This window comes from Pholcus phalangioides, unplaced genomic scaffold (assembly GCF_987345545.1).
Source record: "Pholcus phalangioides strain wild (caught in Gottingen) unplaced genomic scaffold, Ppha-v1.0 ptg000011l_1, whole genome shotgun sequence".
NCBI classification, from domain to species: domain Eukaryota; kingdom Metazoa; phylum Arthropoda; class Arachnida; order Araneae; family Pholcidae; genus Pholcus; species Pholcus phalangioides.
The window spans coordinates 55,766,338-55,786,639 of NW_028301604.1; the positions used below are offsets into that span (position 1 = coordinate 55,766,338).

The 20,302-nt window shown below is 36.4% G+C and overlaps 1 protein-coding gene across 3 annotated transcripts in view; it reads right to left on the minus strand.

Annotated features, from left to right (window-relative positions):
- Nucleotides 1–20,302, minus strand: part of LOC149080596 (uncharacterized) — a 79,047-nt gene that overhangs the window by 23,872 nt on the left and 34,873 nt on the right. Inside the window, exons 2-9 of one of the 3 annotated variants that reach the window (XM_089239738.1) lie at nt 16,641–16,791; nt 13,184–13,267; nt 12,899–13,005; nt 12,664–12,729; nt 11,580–11,675; nt 8,154–8,291; nt 2,302–2,397; nt 1,582–1,788 (exon numbers count right to left, since the gene is read on the minus strand). In XM_089239738.1, the coding sequence (XP_089095864.1) occupies nt 1,582–1,788; nt 2,302–2,397; nt 8,154–8,291; nt 11,580–11,675; nt 12,664–12,729; nt 12,899–12,994 (699 nt within the window). In that variant the 5' untranslated portion in view covers nt 12,995–13,005; nt 13,184–13,267; nt 16,641–16,791. Of the gene's footprint in view, nt 1–1,581; nt 1,789–2,301; nt 2,398–8,153; nt 8,292–9,015; nt 9,260–11,579; nt 11,676–12,663; nt 12,730–12,898; nt 13,006–13,183; nt 13,268–16,640; nt 16,792–20,302 lie in introns of those variants that run through there. The other 2 variants (XM_089239737.1, XM_089239739.1) reach the window with 2 other exon arrangements.

The window sequence follows — 20,302 nt, forward strand, 5'->3', positions numbered from 1 at the left end:
AGTTTTCTTTTTTTTATAATTTGAGAAAATTTGTTTGCTGGCATAAACCAAAGTTATTCAGTATAAACAGAAAATTAAAAAAATATACAGTCGATTCACAATAACTCACTCACTCAGCCCCAAAACTTTTTCCATATTTTAGTGTTAAAATTTTCCCTTAACTCGAAGTTTTCTTCCTTTAAGTCAAAATTTTTGGGAATGAGAGAAATTTAAAACATAGCATTTAGTTGGTAGAATTTACCATCTAGCAATAGAATATGACATTTAGAAATAGCATTTAGCAATAGAATATAGCATTTACCAATACTACTCACCATTTAGCAGTAAAATTTAGCTCATAAGAACAGAATTTAGCATTTAACAACAGAATTTATCAGATTCATTTGTCTGCTGGCAAAATGTGAATGACTTTCTCACGATAGAACAGATAGGCAGCCAAAAATCATTGCATTTCTTTGCAGAAAATAATCTTGTATATCTTAGCTTCTGACTGTGCAGGTCTGGGTTCAAATCCCAGTTCAGGCATGGATGTCTACTAACAAACACTAACAAGTTCCCTGGACAGATTGTAAAGATCTCTTGGGAATACATGCTGATCACACACACATATTTTGTATACACTTTATTTATATAGTTAGTTTCATTTATGTGAGTATCATCTGTCCATTTCCATAATACAGTATGAACATCTAGTTTATTTCTAAATATTTTCATTCAGTAATTAAATATGATTAAATTAGAGTAACTTATCTTTTCGAATTTCTTCATCTTCAATAATATGACATGCTTTACTAATACGATAATAGCACTGTTATTTTAATAAATGTTTCTTTTTCACATTTTACACTCTGAAATTAGAATTTCTGATACGTCGACCTAACAGTAACTCAATAATAAACAACTAACAATACGTTTTTTGTCCGCTGCTGTACATTCAAATTATCGAGATTTGACTGTACAAACGTATACAAACAAACTACCCACAATTTCTAGTGAATATTGATTTTTGTTATACATGTGCCCATTGGTGTATGCAAGGGGAGATGGGTTGGGGTTCTAACCCCCCTCAAGCCGAGATTATAGTTTTATTTTTCAGGAAAAAACGTAACCCCCCCCCCCCCCCCCCCACCTTGAGAAAATTCTGTGCGTGAAATCTGAAATCTAGTTTTCTTAGAAAAGTAGCCAGCTACTAGTCTGTCACTTTGTAAGTAGTTAGTCACTGGAGTATGGGCAATGTGCAAAGGTTTGCCACTGATATGCTGTATATTTAAATTACACAAAACACAATTATACTTAGTTGGGAATGACATAAACTTATACATATGAAAAAAGGGGTCAAAGAAATAAAAATATGTTTTTGAAAGACAAATAATATATACGTGTATAGATGATCAAGTAGAAGAAAATCAACAGAATAATGATTATTTCCTGTATCAACTTTTGTAGCATTTGGAAAGGAATAATCAAAGTAAAAAAATAATCTAACTTAAACTACTGAACCTGAACATATTTTATTGTTACACAACTATATATATGAAACAAGTAGTAATCACAATTTTTTTTTTTTTAAATATTTAATACCTTTCTGATTCTTCCTAGCTGTTGCAGTTTCTCAGCAATTACATAATTCTCTTCTTTTCCCCCTTTTTTTTCTGCAATCCATGAGATTAAAGATTGTAACTCCCCAATAGATGATACAATTTCACTCACACAGCACCATTCTTTATCAATGCATCCATAATCAGATTTTGTGGCTAAACATAACTTTTTGGATATATCTTTGAGTTTCTAAAAAGATAAATATGTAATGTATTGAATATTGAATAAAATTCATATCACAGTTAGCAAAAAAATCATTAATTTACTGTAATCATTTTGCACCCCAGCTAATGAACATATTCTTTATATTATGTAGGTGCAACACATTTTTAGAAAAGCATGAAAAGCAGCACAAAAATATTTGTAAAAATAAATTATTTGAGAAGAGAGAAAATAAAGTGTTTTATTTTTTTTAAACTATTTCAAAATTGTGCCAGTTTCATACCAAATTTGAAAATGTACTCATATTTCTCAGTTAAGAATGCATATTTAATTATGGTTACAGTTTGATTTTTCATTTATAATATTTAAGCATATATTCACAATTGTGTGATTGAATTTATAAATTTTTTAGGAATAAGTATGCATTAAAAAAAAATTTAAATAGAGAATAAACTCTTTTCTTGACCTCTACTGAAATTAAGATTAGGGTGCATTTTTTTCTTGTTTTTTTTTTTTTTGTGATATGATTTAAGTCTTCACCTTTTGAGATTGTTCAATTTTCTGGAACTTTTCAGTTTCCATGGGCATCAATGTTAATGATGAACAATGGCAACAGTATCCAACTAAAGGTGCATCCTTATAAAAAGATAAAAAGAAACTTCAACAAATGGGAGGGAAGACACTTTTGATATACTTTTATCAATTATCCTTTTCTCAATAAGACAAAGTTTATAAAAATAAAATAAATGAAATAAATAAATAAATTGATTTCATTCAATTTTAGTAGAAAGAAATCATAGCCGCAGAGTATTTTTGTTTTAGGCAAAAATCCTAGAAGAAAGATTAAAGATTTACCCACTGAATCCACAGTGTAACAGATTAATAATTATCAGTTAAATTGGTGATTATCAGTGATTGACAGATAAAAACACATACAGATCATACTACACGAGTCTAAACCAGAGATGGACAAACCGCAAAAAAAAATTTTACCTGAAAAAAAAAGATCCAAAATAATTTTTCTTTACACTTTTTCAGGGCATAGTGGCCCTCTTTCATGTTGACAGATATGCTGCTCTAATTTCCAAACATTTTCTGCTGCTCTCAGCTTGCAATTTAGTAACTTCACAAAGGAAATTTTAGGCACCAATTTATATATATATATACCAATTTTTCAGTCACCATGGTGACCTGACGCCTGGGATTTATCCAGTCCTGGTCTAAACCATATAATACTTGGAATTGAGGATTAAATTATCTTTGCCTGAAGCATCAGATTAGGTGCTTGAATGCTTCACCCTTAAGATACCTTATCTACTCTTACATTCTACAACTTCCAGATGTTAGCCTAAAATCACCCAAGGCTTTCTTGTCTGAATATGCATATAATGGATGCTTTATCCTACCCCTCAACCTCTTCTCTTGGGGTTGCCTCATGATATATGATCAGTATTATACACAAAGGCAAACTGGAGTAAATTAAGAGAATGACACCTCTCTCAAACCACTAAATTCTGGTATTCGATCAAGGGTTTCTAACACTTGTTCTACCAGTTTGTACTGGCAGGATTTTAGCATCATCCGATTTACTCTTCATTCCTATGTGGCCCAAAGAGCTGGGTTGGGGGGAACGCAAAACCCTGCATATACCACCTTTTGTTTATATACTGCTCTTTTGCCCTAATGGCCATTCACCGGCAAAGCTCTCAAGGAACTAACAGTTGTAAGTAAAAAAAGTAGGGTAAATTCTATTTCTACTGATCACTATATATAGTCAGAGGTGGCTCGAGAAAAATCTCCACCCATGTGGGACCTATTTTTGGTGCCCATGGCCCTCACAAGGGTGGGGCTGACAGGGCTTCAGCCCCGGGACCTCGAGATGTGATTCTCATCATTTTTTGTTTTTTCAAGCTATAAATTGTTTTTTCGGAGGCCCATGAAAAGTCTGGTCTGGGGGCCCGCCAAAGGTCACAGCCTAGTGGCCCTGCTCGAGGATGTGGGGCCATGCACTGGCCCACTTTTATTTATTTTTTTTTTTTTGGTTGACAAAGCTTTTTTTTTGTACTTTCAACTAAGATTTGGATCCCCTGCGTATATATGCATCAATATCCACGGCTCGACACGGCGCCCTTGGAGTGATCTTTCAGAACCCTTCTCTGCCAAATACAGTAGTTGAGTTGAATTTCGTGTTTTTCGTCCCTTTTCTCATCGGATGAGAAATTTCAGTCACATCATGGCCCCCACAAAAGTGTGGAGCCGACCAGGGCCGCAACTAGGGGGGGAGCAGGCAGGTCTGGTGCCCGGGCGCCGAATTCACCTTTTAACTGCTTCCTCTACATGCAAGGGGCGAAAAAATTTCGGCTTGCTCGGGTGACAAAGTATGTAGTTGCCGCACTGGAGCCGACAAGGCTTCAGCCCGGAGCCCAGAACAGTTTTTATCATTTTTTTTTTTTTAACACTGAATATTACAAATATTTTTAATTTTTGATCTTCTTGGGAGGGGAGAAAAAAGCAAAGTGTCTCTATATTCCAACTTCATATACCAACATAGGAGGTGTGTTTCCCATTCCTTTCCCGCAAGGCTCCGCACGTCCCAGAATCTGGTTTCCAGAATCTGATATACGACGCACTATGTTCACACCCTGATGAACTGAAACGGCTCACAGAGTTAGTGTCCGCGTGGATCTAGGTGATGTGTCAGGAGGAGCGACTTATATTGTCACTGGGGTCCCATATTTTAAAGAGGGGAGACCCATTTTCTCCATATTATGGGTCTCTTGGAGAAGAGATCGCAATAAAACCAGGCCGACACCCTTTGCGCTACGTGACACTGCAGCTCTCAAAAAAAAAAAAAAAAATAGTAGCGACTCAAAAAAAAAAACAAAGCGGAATAGTGCAGGACAACTTTTAAGTTGTTCTCCACTCTTGATCTGTAGCACTTAGGGTGGATTCACATCTACAGATACTCACCGTGTCGTGTCAGACACAGCAAACATTCTTTAACATAAAACCAATGAACATATTCATATACCGTATATCGTATCGTGTCTGCGCAGGCACAGACAGATATATTTGAGTTAAAGGTTAAAGAATGGTTGTCGTGCAGGCCCGTGGCCAGAAATTTTGTTCGGAGGAGGAATACTTTCATTTTGGTGGGGAGGGACCAGAGTGATAGAACAATAGATTTGGCCACCTTTTTTCGGTCATTTCCTGACATTTCGGGGGGAGGACCAGACACGACCCAGGCTCTGTCCTTTCCGGGATGTAAGCCTTTTACCCGTAAGGGTTGGGTAGAGACCCCTAAGCTGGGCCGCAACTAGACGATTGGTCAGCTGGAGCAAGCATGCATTTTAGCGGCCCCTCATAATGTTGAAGAAGAGATTAAAGAGTGAAATTTGCGCCCCCTCTAGTGCGGCGCTCGGGGCACCAGATCCGCTTGCACCCCTTAGTTGCTGCCCTGTCCCTAAGTCCTGCCCCCTTGCTACGGCCTTGTTGCCGGGTCTGACACAATACGGCGAGTGTCTCTAGATGTAAATTCAGCCTAAAAAGTACGCTAGTACTGATAATCGTGCCAGACAGCGATGCGCGTAGAAAAAAAAGAAACCGCCGTGTCTAAATAGAATGCTCACGAATAAGCCAGTTTCTTTGATGTACCGCAGAGGTTCCTAAACTTTCTGTTCTACCGCCCAGAAATTTTTTTTGTTCTCATCCTCCCTAACGTAATTAAACCAAAAGCAGCTGTAGCAGAAAGCCTCCGCACAAAGCTCGTGACATCACTGAAGAAGTTCATTTCACCTGTAGTCATTGCATATATTGCAAAAGAAGGTGACGATATCGCATCCATCGGCCTGATATACTTTGGCTATATCCAATGGCTACAGGCGAAATAACTTCTTCAGTGACGTCGCAAGCTTCGCGCGGAGGCCTTCTGTTACAAATGGTGTTGATTAAACCCATGCCCCCCCCCCCCCCGGGATGACAGGGCCCGGGACAGTTCTCATCATTTTTCGATTTTTCACGCTATAAATTAACTACAGAAGAGGACCCGTGAAAAGTCTGACCGGGTGGCCCGCAAAAGATCCCAGCCTAGGGGCCCCGCTTCAGGATGTGGAGGCCGTGATTAAACCCATATTGGATTCTACGTCATACCCAGAGATTCTACCTCACCCTGGACCAGCGCACGTTGGGAATCACTGTTGTACCCAAGGTTTTTAGAATATATAAGGTTAGCTTATCACTGATTTGAGAAATTGTTCTAATTTTTTTCCACTGCCGAATTTCACTTTAACAAACTTGCTCTACGAGAAAAAGTATTTGCATAACCGTTTACTGATATCATTTGCAAATCATCTGAAATTCTTTATTAAACAGATTAGTGATAAGATTTTAAAGGAACATTTCCTCAAGCCAAGAGTTTTCATGGACCTACTCCATAGTAAAAATTTGTTGCGTTTTAAAAAATATAAATCCTGAGCTCAGCTTGGAATATCATTCTTTCCAGCAAAAAAAATTGCTCGTACTTTTTCCGGGTTTTCGGCCAATTTGTAACAGTTTTTTTTTCTTTGCTAATCGAGACACGTGTCGGTCCTATTACCTTATTACGTGGTAACATAATTACTAGAGCCGGGAATCGATTAAAATTTTTAACTTGCTAATCAAATTTTTTTAATCGATTAATCGAATTTTAATCGAATATTTTTGTGACCAAATAATATTAATATATGTTATAAAAATATATTTTATTCATTTTTCACTCATCTATTCGGTAGATGTAAACAAATGTAGGAAAAGGTTAAAAAATTAGGGCTGCCCTCTTCGAGCAATTTGATATGCTAAGCATAATTGCCTAAAGCTGTGATTTCTTCATCTGGATCTTGTTTTTTGAAGAAAAAAATCAGTTATTTTTGTTTATTATTCACTAATTTCGAAACTACTTTCGATTATTGTTTTACTTGTTTTCCTAGAGAAACTCTTCTCTAATAGTACTAGTGAGATGAGCTGATGCTTCCAAGAATACGAAAAACGACTGTTCATAGTAGAGACAATAAATTTTGGTAGTCTTTTAAAACTCCTTTGATGTAGAACTTTCACAGCGACACCTATACTCCTATCAATTTGAAAGTAAAATCATCAGTTTTGATTGAATCTACTTTGATGAAAATATTGATTCAAATATTTTTAAATATGGTCACTTATCCAAAATGTTCTGTATAGAACATGATTTTTATGACATCTAATCGGTTTTTCCAAAAAATCGAGTTAATTCACAAACTTTTATTTAAAATTTTAATAGAGTTTTAATCGAATTGATTGAATCGTTAACTCAACTAAAATTTTTAACTGCGTTAAACAATTTAACAATTGATCGGACCAGCCACCAATTACGCGTGTCGGTTTGGATTAGCGGGGTTCTACTGTAAGTAATATATGCAGTGTGTGTGTGTGTGTGCATACTATAAACTTTTCACATATTAACATATAATGTAGGAAGGGCCGTCTAAAGAACATTATAGGACCCCCTTGGGCAAAGTGATTTTTCTGAGGCTCCCTATACCTGGTTAGAAATATATATATATATATATATATATACTCACCTACCAATTTACACTCTCAAAAATTGTATCCAGATCTCATTATCACGAGATCCCCAGGCCGCGTATATACACTATGCCCGGATGGGTCCATGCATTAAGACGATGCTGTGAATATAGGACTAAAATATTCTCTCATCACACTGAAAGAACATCTTTGCATTCCTTGCAGTGCCGAAAAACATGTTTTAATTGATACTGTCCAAAGTCCCCTGGTACACATGAGGGCCTTATAACCTTTCATTACAAATAACCAAGGACATAACGGAGGAAGGGTGGGGGGGGGATGTTACGGTTCCTCTGGTACTGGACTAGAAAATGCACCAAGTTTACTCTTTGCTTGCTCAAAATTACGTGGGGGGGAGGGGCACCAAAATGGATACTTGCCTAGGGTGACAGAATAAATTTCTGTTTCTGCTTACGAACCTGCAAATTACGTAAACTGTGTTTCGGCTTTTATTCATTTGGTTATTTATCCGAGAGCCGTGAGATGCTACTAAAATGTTCTTGAATATATGACAACATTGAATGTATTCAATGACGTCTTTATAACGGGTAGGATAATGAGTGACAAAGATTGAGGATTTCACAATGAAAAAAATTTCATTAAAATTTAATGCCTAGTCTTTTGGGGGAACCTAATACCAGTTGTGTAATTGACCCGCTGATAAATGAACTAGCTCTATCAACAGTAAGAATTATAATTCTCAGCTTTTAATTTTTATAAATTTTTATATTTTTATATTTTAAACCTATTTTAATTCTCAAAACTTATTTCAATATACTGTATTAAAAACTTACATCTGATGTTATATGTAACCAACAACAGCTACTCGGATGACTTCCTTGCCATGGGCCATGAGATTTCAACAATGAGCATTGCGTCCAGCATAAATCTGTATTGACTGCACAGTCAATAGATTCGGTGCCTTCTGAATTCTAGGAATAAAATCACAATTATAATTTGAATCAATCGCACAATGTGTAAATAAAAATATTTTACATGTATTTTTGCTAACTCGTATATTCACTCGGTATGTACTTGGAAAGAAATCAGTGTTATGATGATGTTTTTAGCGGTGACGCCTATAATTTTAAATTATGCAGAAAGAAGTTAAAAGAGTAAAAAATTAATCAAAGAATATGAAAGTGAGATATTTTTAACTAATTAAATACTTATATTAGTTAACATATATACTGATCATATGGAAAACCAAACGGAATTACTTTTAATGAGCGCTAAAGTTTCGCATTTAACTTGTACCGAGTACTTTCAAGTTGTACCGAGCTAACATGAGAAAAAAAAAGATAATTTATACACGTATTCTCCTTATATTCGGTGCAATTCACCGATAATGATTTTCACCTGAATAGTCGGCGAAGTACACTTTCACTTGATACGAACACATATGATGCTTATTTTGAGTATCTTTTACCCTAATCATTAAAAAGAGCTATCATTTTCAACCGACAGGCAACACATTTTACATCCAAGATATCTATCATTTTGGTTGGAAATTAAATTGCTGAGAAAAAAAAAAATTTCCATGTTTTAAACTGAGGGTTAAAAGTAGATTGAATTCATCGATTAAAAACAAATCACAATCACTTAAAACTAAAAACTCCAAAATATCAATAAATAATTCGATCAAAACAACCTTACTTCAAAGTTACGAGCGAGATCACTAGAATGCGATGAATCTCTGTGCTATCCAGACCATCAAATCTCGACGAATTCAGGACCCGGAAAAACTAATTTGGCAACGATAATAAATAAAACACGTATTGCATTGTGAATGAATACGCCAATGGTGGGAAGACGAAGAGAAATGCTTCCAACAATGCAATTCGTAACGCGCGACAACTACCGCAAATATAGCTCCGATAAAAAAGTTGCCTCTTCCCCTCTCTGCTATCACCAAACAGGCAGGGTCCTGTAGACCCATCGCCAAAGTCATTTCTTTTACCACAAACAAAATGGATAAGGAAGGTCTCTATTTTTAAATTCACCTCATAAATATAGAGACAAGAAGCGCGTGTAAGATTTGGCAACAAGTCGAACACCACTATGTCACGCGGGATAGACAGGCAGGGAGAATTTACCAACATTTCTGTTTCCTAATAACCTACACGATCAAAAGTTTACGTCATGCTAAGCACAATGTTTACCAGGTCCACGTGCTTAAATACATATACTAATAGTCTTATTTTATACATTCGGAACTTCGATATCCCGAAGTGCTTCCAGCAATTAATATTAGAGTTATTAAACTTCGAGTTATCGAAAGTTTGAGTTATAGAGAACTTCCATTTATAGAAAATATATAAAACAGGGAGATATTACAATCACTTGAAGGTGTTCAAAATTCGAGTTATGGAAGTTAGCGTGTATATTGGATGATGCGATATACCGGGGCCGGAGCTAAAATAATGATGGGACCAGATGCGTTTCAACAATTTCGTTGCACCAAAAAATGTTAGGACCCCTTTTGCCTTGATTTTATATACTTCGGGCGGGAAGGAATACATCTATTATTTCTGAATATACAGAAATGCTGAGAAATATCTATAAAAAATTTTAACCACACAATTAAATGTAAATCAACACAAAAATTTATGAAAATTTTGAATCGATGAAAATTCAGAACTGAAGAAAATTTCAAGCTAATGAGAGAAACAATTTCCAAAACCAATGAAAGTTTCAGAATTGATGAATTAAAATTAATTAAAAGAAACAATTTCAGTACCAATGGAAATTCAGAAATGGTGGACGAAAAAATTGAGAATTAACGGAAGAAAATATTCTAGAATTAATGGAAATTCGGAACTAATGAAAGATATAATTTACAGAATCGATGAAAGAAATAATTCCAGAATTGATAAAAATTCAGAACTAACGGAGAAAAGAGATTTCAGAATTAATATGAAATTAATTCCGCAATTGGTGAAAATTCAGAGTTAACGGTATAAAAAAAATTCCAGAATTGATGAAAATTCAGAATTAATTCAAGAAATAATTTAAGAATTGGTGAGAGCCTCCAATAATTTACCGTGAATGCGCAGTCTCACAAAGAGCAGGGCCCGGTGAGACTGCACCTGTCGCTCACCCCAAGGACGGCTTTGCGGTACAGTAATAAACATCAATTACATGGCGTCGGAAGTGTTTTAGATCTTTAGGCACTAGCTTTATGTAGAAGATTTTGATTTTTTCGAATCAATTTTAGGTGTGCGTGCTTGAGCACCCCCGATACTGATTACTGTCAGTTCTCAATGAGTCTAATCTACGAGTTTAAGTCGAAGTTTTCACATGTCCCCAATGTTATAGGGCAGTGCGAGTTCCATGATTCGAATTTCGTACAATCACTTAGATGAAAAAAAAACAACCATATCTACTGGGTTCGTGCGTGCGTGGGAGTTCTTGTTCTTATGCAACTAGAGAGAGCGGGTGGCTCTGGTCTCAACAACATCATGAGTCCCTGAGGAAAATAATATTCTGGAACATTATTCTCTCCAGCTGGAAGTACTGAATAATGAAATAGTCAATAAATTTACATACTTACCATGGGCGGAAATACGGGGAGGAATTGCCACCCCCCCCCCCAATGTCAAAGGTGGAGCTGACTGATCTAATGTATATGTATATATGAACCGATATATCATCATCATCATCATCATCATCATCATGCCCCCCCCCCCAGACTTTCAAGTCTATCTCCGCCTCCGCCCATGATACTTACTCTCGAAAATCATAGTTGCAGATCTCATTGCCATGCCCCTCCCTCTGCATTTTATGCACTTGAGCTGTGCCCGGGTAAGCCCATGTATTAAGATAGCTACCGTCAGAGTAAGTATGTATATTTGAGCTTTATGCAAAAATTTTAGAGTTTGAATAAATTCTAGAGGTGTTCAAACCTACTACTGTGGTTGCACCTCTGGCAAAGCCACTCCTTCAACATTATGGAGGACGGGCGCCAAAATGCACGCTTACTTCTTGTGACCAAATAAATTTTTATACCCAGTTGTGGGCATCCTTATGCCTTTTCATCCTATCTGGTTTTTTTATGACGTTCGATTGAAGTGTTTATCCGTATACATCTTGAAAGCAGGCACGAAATCGCCTATTTTATTCATGTATTTTCATTTTTTTTTACTCGTGAGGTAATGACATTTTTTATTACAAGAAAAACTTCATATCAAAATATGCCAGCTCAAAACTGCACAAATTACCTTTGTCTGATTTTGATTTTCAAGTTCAAGAAAACAAAACTCCAAAAGCTCGCATTTTTCTTTTTCTTTACACAATTCATTTTCTAGTTGTATTACCTACGTAAAAGGAAAATCGTAATCAATATCATTTGAAAAATTAGGTACTTCCAGAAAATTTATTAGAACATACATTTTTACATTAGTTTAATCATAAAGTTCGATTTCAATTGTAATTTTTTATGATTTAATAAAAAATCATTTGTTCTTTTTTTCGATTTTTGAATAGATTGTCCATCTTTTCTTCGTTGTTTCTTAACAGTTTTCTAACCATGGCACTAAATCAGCTTAACCTTTAAATGCTCATTTTTTTTCGAATTGATAATTTTTTTCACAGTTAATGTGAAACTGTGTAAAAGTAACACGTAAGCCGGAAAAAACATTGCAAATTTTTTTTATTTCGAATTCTACTGCTTATACAGGGCCTTCATTGAAAACGTGCAAAGCCTCAAAAATCACCCATAACATAAATGTATTGAGGTTATTATTTTAAAATATATAAGCCTAACTACCTTCTTCGTGTTTCAAACTATAGTAAGAAAAAAATTCGGATTGCAAACTTCAAGGTAAAAAAAAGAAATGCAAAGATTTTAACAAATTAGTGTAATCACAGCCACATGTGCTCTGCAACAAACGGAGTTGTGGGGAAATGGGACATGCATCAGCAAATTCAAAATATGAAAAGAAAAAATATGACCTCACCTCATGTGCAAAGGCGGTTTTGGAATTTTTATCTTCAAACTGGCTGCAGTAATAAACGTTTAAATTACCCTTTGCACATATGCAAAGCTACGTATTTAAGGGTTAAAATTTTTCTTGCGTGCATATAAATATAAACACACACATATTCCCATTAAAATTATATTTTAATAAATAAACTTGCCATAATAAAAATTCCATGCTTAGAAAAACCTCTAAAATACGAAAAAAAAACTGTAATATAACTTTTATATTATAATCTCAACCCAGCATAAATAACGAAACGATGAAAATGAAAATGATCTGACTGAATTCAAAACGCATTACTTGAACTTGATTTGTTACGTACTTTTGATTGTAGACGATTGACAGTTGCTTCTATTTTCTTATTTTCTTCTAACACGTCGAAGACATTCTAAAAATTTTAAAAACATTAAAAAATATATATTTTTCTGAATAAAACTTAGAATCAAATAAATAGACGAAAGATTTTTTTTAGGTCATATCATTGATTTGAGATGAAAGTGATAACAAAATGACCAATAATCCAAAAATTTTATCATACGGCTGTATACCGTACTTACTTTATGGTTATGGTTTTGAATATCAGAGCGATGATAATATAAATTACAAAATGCTTTCTGAAGAGTAAGATGCTCTTTATAAAGTTGTTTAAACATATTTGATGAGCCTGCAAGAAACAAAAAAAATAAAATAATAATAATAATAATAATTTCGGATAACGAAAAGTTATTGAAATATTTTGAATAATATTTTCAAGCAAATACTGTGTATTATTTTAAACGCAGTGAAACCTCGATATAACGATACTCTGCGGACCAAGAAAAAAAATCGTCGTAGAGAGGTACCTTTTTAACGAGAAGGGTAACATTATCATCAGTCGCCACCAAATTTATGTTGTTGGCATCTCTTCTAATTCGGCGTTGTTAGTACTACGATAAAATGCATTGATAAGTATTTATTCGCAACAATAAATTCTATTTAATACTGTAGCTGAAGAATAAAATTCAGTTAGTTGTTTCACCCTGCAAAGTAGTTTCCCCGCACAGCACTCTCATGTACCACACCAGAAAGTAGCTTTACGGCAATTTGATTAACACTCGTCCAAAATACGGTATGGTGCAAAATACCGATGTTATTAAACAATCTCAAAAGTACAAACTCTGGTGAGGAATTTAAAAATATATTGAAGATGATTTTTTGAGTGACATATAAAAATATCACTGTGTAGCGGTTTTCGAAATAACCTCAAAAATATTGCTATAGAGCAGCGATTCCCAAGTGGGGGTACCAGAGAGGCCGTTTGGGGGTACGCGAAAAGAAAATGGCAACGGCGGCCACCCAGCTAAAAAAAGAGAACAAAATAATTAAAAAATATTAAAACGAATTTTAAAAAGTAGGTAGAGGTTGTTACTAATATTGTGAGTTTTAATATTGACCTCCCTATCAATAAAATCTTCGATGAAAGAGGGGTTGCGTCCACTGGAAGGATCGGTCTGCCCTCCTCCCGTCCGCGCGGCCAACCTCCAATAATAGGGAATATAATCCTCCAATAATGAGGATTGGTGCTCTCCTTTCTCGCGGTTCACTCTTCCTCGGTATTTTAGATTTGATTTTTGACGCATGCTGAGCGTGCATAAAAATAAAGAATAAATTAATTCGTGTTGTGTGCTAAACTTTTGTTGCGGGTGTTTGCATTGAGGCGTGTGCGTGTTATTCCTACAATCCTTCTCTCTCTCTCTATGTCAATTTTTCTACCAACTACCTACTATTCACGTGATTTACGCTATGGATAAGTGGCTAAAAGCTGCATCCGTGCGGAATCGGAAGTTGACTAGATTTTGAATGGTTACAGAGCCTTGCATATCTCAGTGATATTTTCTACCAGATTAATAAACTCAATCTTTCACCTCAAAAAAATTGTAGCATTTTTCAAGTTGTCGACAAAATTGAATCCATAAACAAAATTTTGATTTTTGAGCAAAGTGCATTGAAAAAGGACAACATGAAGTGTTCGAAACATTTCACGATTTCTTGTCACAAGCCGAGAGAAATGTAACAGTCGGTGATGAGATAACTGAGCACACACATGGAACGATTAATATCTTTGTTTGAAAAATATTACATATTAAAAATAACTCGGATGATCGGTGGAATATCTAATCCTTTCAAGGAAGAGTCTTTTGAACTGTGGCTTCGTTGTCGATTGCAGAAAAGGAGAAATTGCTAGAGCTCGCATCAGATACCACTCTGAAGATCTTCTTCAATAGCGGAATGGCGAACCTAGTCAGTTTTTGGGCTCGTTGCGGTGACGAATGCAGTGAACTTTCTAGAAAAGCCATAATGTTTTTGTTGCCGTTTACTAGCACGGAGCATGTTGAACGCGCTTTTTCTTCGCATACTTACATAAAAAATAAATATAGAAGCAAACTGTGAATGTAGCTCCGGATAGTATTTATCCGCTTTGGAGCCTAATTTTTCAATACACACACACACACACAGTTCCAAATATCACATAATTTTTTTTCCAATCTTTGTGTTAATTTATTTTATTTCTTCAAAAAAACAAAACTTCAAAATGAAAAATAGACCATTTATAATTCAACATATACTTTTTTTTTTGAGAAGTTTTTTCAATCTGTAATGGGTGATCCCTGGAGGATTCGGGGGTGGGGGTACGCGGAAAGGAACCGAGCCAGCTGGGGGTTTATCGTAGCAAATGATACCGTCGTCGTATCAAAAAGAGTTTAACATTAGACCATAGGCAATTCCAAACAAGATTTGAAAAAAATATTGTTTTAGAAGAATTAATCTTTATATCGAGTATCGTTGTAGCGTACAGTACTTTTCGGTAATGTTATGATTGAAATTCATAATTACTAAACTGAATGCAAGAACTTAAAAAGATCAACTCATTCACTGTTTTCAATTTTGCTTGTATCGTTTTTCTTCATTTTTTTACGTTTATTTTACAATTTAAAAAGATGAGGATATGAATTGAAATTTTAACATCCTTTACACCAGACACTTTCAGTCTATTACTAGCAAAAGCAATAGTGCTTAGTGCTTGCCTTTGATTTCATGCTTATAAGTTGCCTCCAAAAACAAGCATTTAATTGGTTTTGAATTTAGCGTACATAACTAGAATATCACAAGAATGAGCTTCTTCTGATGCTGGGAATGAATAGTGCTCTCAACTCAGAAAAAAAATAATTGAGGACCTTGGGTGCCGGAACATATGGGGCTTAGCCTGCTTGAGCTCCACAAGGATCTTTGTGAGGAGCCTGAGCTTCCTACCCGAACAATTCCTGTATACAGGGAGATAACTCCCTTGGCCGCAAATAACTGGCGAACCGTCGATCTTACATGCATACTATGCATACTTCCAATTAAGAAAAAGTATTTAAATAACTTGTATATTCCAGATACGTCATTCATATTGGAACGGGTTGAATAATTATACAAATAAAAATACAAACATAAAGGCCACAACAGGCAAATTGCCGAGTGTGGTAGCTGAAAAAAGTTGCCCATAAAAAATATGGATGTCAAATATAACTAAAATACAGCAACCTAAAATAACAGCATATATCATATTATGTATTATCATATATATAATTTGTTATTAAATTTTAAAAAATATATATACTCTTTATTTGGTTTCCCTATCCTAAAAACCTAATTGAGAAGTTGTTGTTGTGTCTCTCCTGAGGACAACAAAAAGAAAAATTCCACGTTTCTAAGTGCAATATTCGCTGAGATATTTGGATTCCAAAATCACTGAAAATAAGGAGAAAGAAGCATAGAATGAGCTTTTCGTTAGGTTATTTGCAGTTCTTTCCCTCATTTTCAGTTATTTTTGAATCCAAATATCTCAGCGAATATTACACTTAGAAACGTTGAGTATTTTTATTGGCCTCAGGAGAGACAAAGCAACGACTTTCTAACGACCTTTTTCTGGGTTTTTCAGGACAGGGTGACCAAATAAAAAGTTTTTCATTTTTCATTTTAATAACTATACAACCCCTTACAATATGAATGGCGTATATGAAGTCTACGGGTTATTTGGATACTTTTTCTCTATTTGGAAGTATGCTTCTGGGATCAACGGTTATCCAGTAACTTGCGGAAAAGGGACTTAAGCGTTCACTCTGTATTTTGAATAATATGGCTCAATCTATCAGTTTGGTCCTTCCACGGTAACACCATTTATCCTTCCCCGATCCGAAAGAAATTTCTAGCTACGGCCCTGTGATACATTAATAATACTATACACAAACAAATTACTATATTTTTTATTCTTACTTGAAGGCTAAATGAACTGGCATATGTTGGCACTGTATTTTTTTGTTCTTGATCACACTTTCAAGTCATGCTCTCACAATGAATGGAATTTCAATACATCGTCACAGTCTACTGATGCGCGTCTTTCCGAAAAACATAATATATCCATCTCCTATGAGGAGAAAAAAACATAACATTTAACAAACACTATAACTGTTCAAAGCTTTTTATAAGCATTTATTATTGCCGTACGTATATGCATTTTCATTTCTATTAGAGCAGGGGGTTCCTTAACCTTTTTGCGTTCCCCGGAACCTTCGTGCCAATAAAATGAATGCCACAGACCCCTTTGCAAAATAATATTCAATATATAACAATGTGAAAATAATGAGTTAACTGTTTTCTAATCGAAGCTCACAGATCTCCCTGAAATCTCTAAAGGACCCCCCAAGTGCCCGTGCACTGCGTAAGAAAGCCTGCGTTACAGAATTTTTGCGTAAATGCGTATATTTTACAGCAAGAGAGAGAGAGAAATTGGCCTTCATGCTTCGAAACTGTTCAACTATTTTCAGGGCCGCAACTAAAGATGGGAGGGGGGAGGTGTCTCGTGCCCCGGGCACTTGATTTACTCTTTTTCCGTCAAAAATTACGGAAGGGAAGCCAAAATGAATACTGCTCCCGGGTGACAGAGTAAACTTTCGTTTCTAGTTGCGGCCCTGACTATTTTACCTCATGGAAAAATTTAATGGAATGGTTAGCAATGTTATAAACAAGAATTACTCTGATAAAATCATTTTATGCTATTTATTGTCAAGCGATCAGCCGCTTAGTGAAATTTGTCCTTTTTGTCTGTTTTTGTAGATGTCGCCACTGCTGTCAAATCTCACCTCAGGCCAGGCCCGTAGCCAGAAATGTCGTTCGGGGGAACCAAAGTGATAGAACAATCGATTGGCCATCTTTTTCCCTTTTTTCGGTCATTTTCTTACATTTCGAGTGGGAGGGGGGGGGGTAGGGGGGGGAGGGCAGACACCCCCCCCCCCCTCGCTACGGACTTGTCTCATGCTACCCTGTTTTTTTACCCAAAAGCGACAATCATAATAAAAAAAATTCAACAGGAGTTACTAACCCCCTTTTTTACGGACGATTCTTTTTGTCCCGCGAGTGTCCGCAAAAGAGAGGTTTTTACTGTATATGAACCATTTACCTTAGCAGCCTTTTCAAGTTTTGTTTCATACGGCGCTAATCAAATTTCTGTATATTTGTTTTTCTGCAACGTGTGTGTTATACGGAATTACAGAATTTTATGTATACGTAAAAAATCACTTTATGCGTATGCGTTATGTATGTGTATGTGATATGTACTATTAAGCTCAACGGCATGATCCTGCTCCTCAAGGAGGGCAATGACTAAAACTGACGAACTTTGCTGCTAAAGCCAGGTACGGTATGAAAGAAAAGGACTGGAGTCCGTCCATAGGTGGAGATAGACTTGAAAGTCTGGGGAGGGGCACGGTCATTATTGCTGGTGCAGGGCACAATGATGATGATGTCAATTCATATATACACATATACATTAGATCAGCCTTTGACGCCGGGGGGGGGGGTGCCCCCCATGCCCCCCGTATCTCCGCCCACGAGTCCGTCAGCCTCACCCTCGGTGCATAAGCGATTACAGGCTCTTCGAACGAGGTAGACGGATACATAGTCAACGGGGAGGGGAGAATTTTCCGGAAAGCCGAGTTTTCCCAGGAGTAGAATTTCGGTGCTGTGTGCAGCGTGAAAACGCTGATTGGTTAAAAACTTGAAATTCGGGTTTTTTTGACCAATCAGCATTTTTACGCTGCGCGCGGTGTTGAAACCTGCTCCTTGGAAAACCCGGCTTAAATAATATAAATTTTGGGGGAACGGGGGGGGGACTATCGCCCCTTCCACTGCCTTACCATACCCGCCTATGCCTTGAGGGGGGGGCATGCCGAAACCTCCCATGACTCCCGATCTGTCTCAAAATTAGATATAAGGTCATTATTTTGAAAGACTTTGTCAAGTTGGAGGTAATATTTGTCATAGAATGGGCGGCCACGAAAGCGCGGTCTTTTTACTAAGTTTTAGACTTAAACATGGCAAAAAAAATTCTCATTTGGCTTTGGCCCTCAGTACTCTTGGTGTCAACCGCACACCAGATAGAGGAGTTTACGAACGCAGAGACGGCCCACATGAATCTAATCTACGGCGTCAGACGGATTTATAGTTTTTCCGCCAATGGGGTTCATTACAAATACAAGGCCACGACAGGCAAAATGCCCAACAAGGTGGCTGAGAAAAAGATGCCCATAAAATATGGAGATGTCATATATTTTTAAAATGCAGCAACCTTATTAAAAATGTAATTATAAAACCAAAGACTGCATATACATGATAAAATATTATACACAAAAAATATTTATGATTGTCTTATTCTAAGTATGGATAGCTTCTCAATTAACCTCAACATGTTTATCGTATTTCTTCTTAAACGTGTCAATTGTGTTAGAATTTACTATCTCAGGGGGTAAGCTATTCCATTTATTAACAATCCTATTAGATAAAAATTCCCTGAAACACCATAACCTAGAATTGTCCCTCAATCGATACTGGCATCTCCTTGTCAAAGCACTGAATGGGTTATTCAAATTTTTGCTGCCCTCCTCTCTTTCTAGTGTAGTTCTTGACCACCAAATTTACCACCCATTCGAACTTGTTGCCACTCTAGCCCGTTCAGCACTAATGAATGTCACTCTGCACTGTGTGAGGGCCGTTTAAAGAGCACCAGGCCCCCAGGACAAAATCATGTTCTTGCCCCCACCCCCCCAATAGCTGAAAAGCTATCGATTCACATACAGTAGACTCTCTAATCCGGCACATAGACCGCCATTCTTTGTGTCTGTCCTTCATTTCCTCACTGCGTTTACGACTGCATAATGTCGAATATTGATGGACTCCTATGGTGTGTACTCCTGTGCTCTCAAATTCGAACCCTGAATTCAGGGACATCTTGTATAGTCTATGATTGAACAAGATCTACACATGCGGAAATCAAGAGCTTAAACTCTGCAAATGAAATGAATTGCTTTCATGTAAAAACAAACTAAGCAATCTACACTGACAGTCAGGGCCGTAGTGTGCCTTCTCGGGGCCCTAGGGCAGACTTCACTGAGGCCGCTCTTGAAAGGGTTATTATTATGCAAAACAAGTGTAAACTTTTGTGGGGTCCTCACTGGGCTCCGGGGCCCAGGGACAGTGCCCCGGTTGCCACAGCCTAGCCCTGCTGACAGTGTTCTCTGATAAATTTTTTCTCGAATCGCGTCAAAAAATTGAAATATATTTTAACTGGTATAAAAGCTAAATATTTGATAAAAAGTTCTTAGCCATAAAAATGTCTCTGAAATAAAATGTATACTTATGTATGGACATGATTGGTAGAATTTTGTGAAATTGACTGGTATGTAGCACATAGAGATCAAATATATAAATTTCTGAATACAATCAACTCAACTTAAAGTGTACCAGAAAGACGTGAAAGAGCTGCGGAAAAGTTTTTCTATGCGTATATGTTACGGAAAAATGTGATAAGTCGATTATTATACATAATAACTGGTTCTTATACATCGCAAGATGGATAAATTTATCACTTTTACTGGCGAATA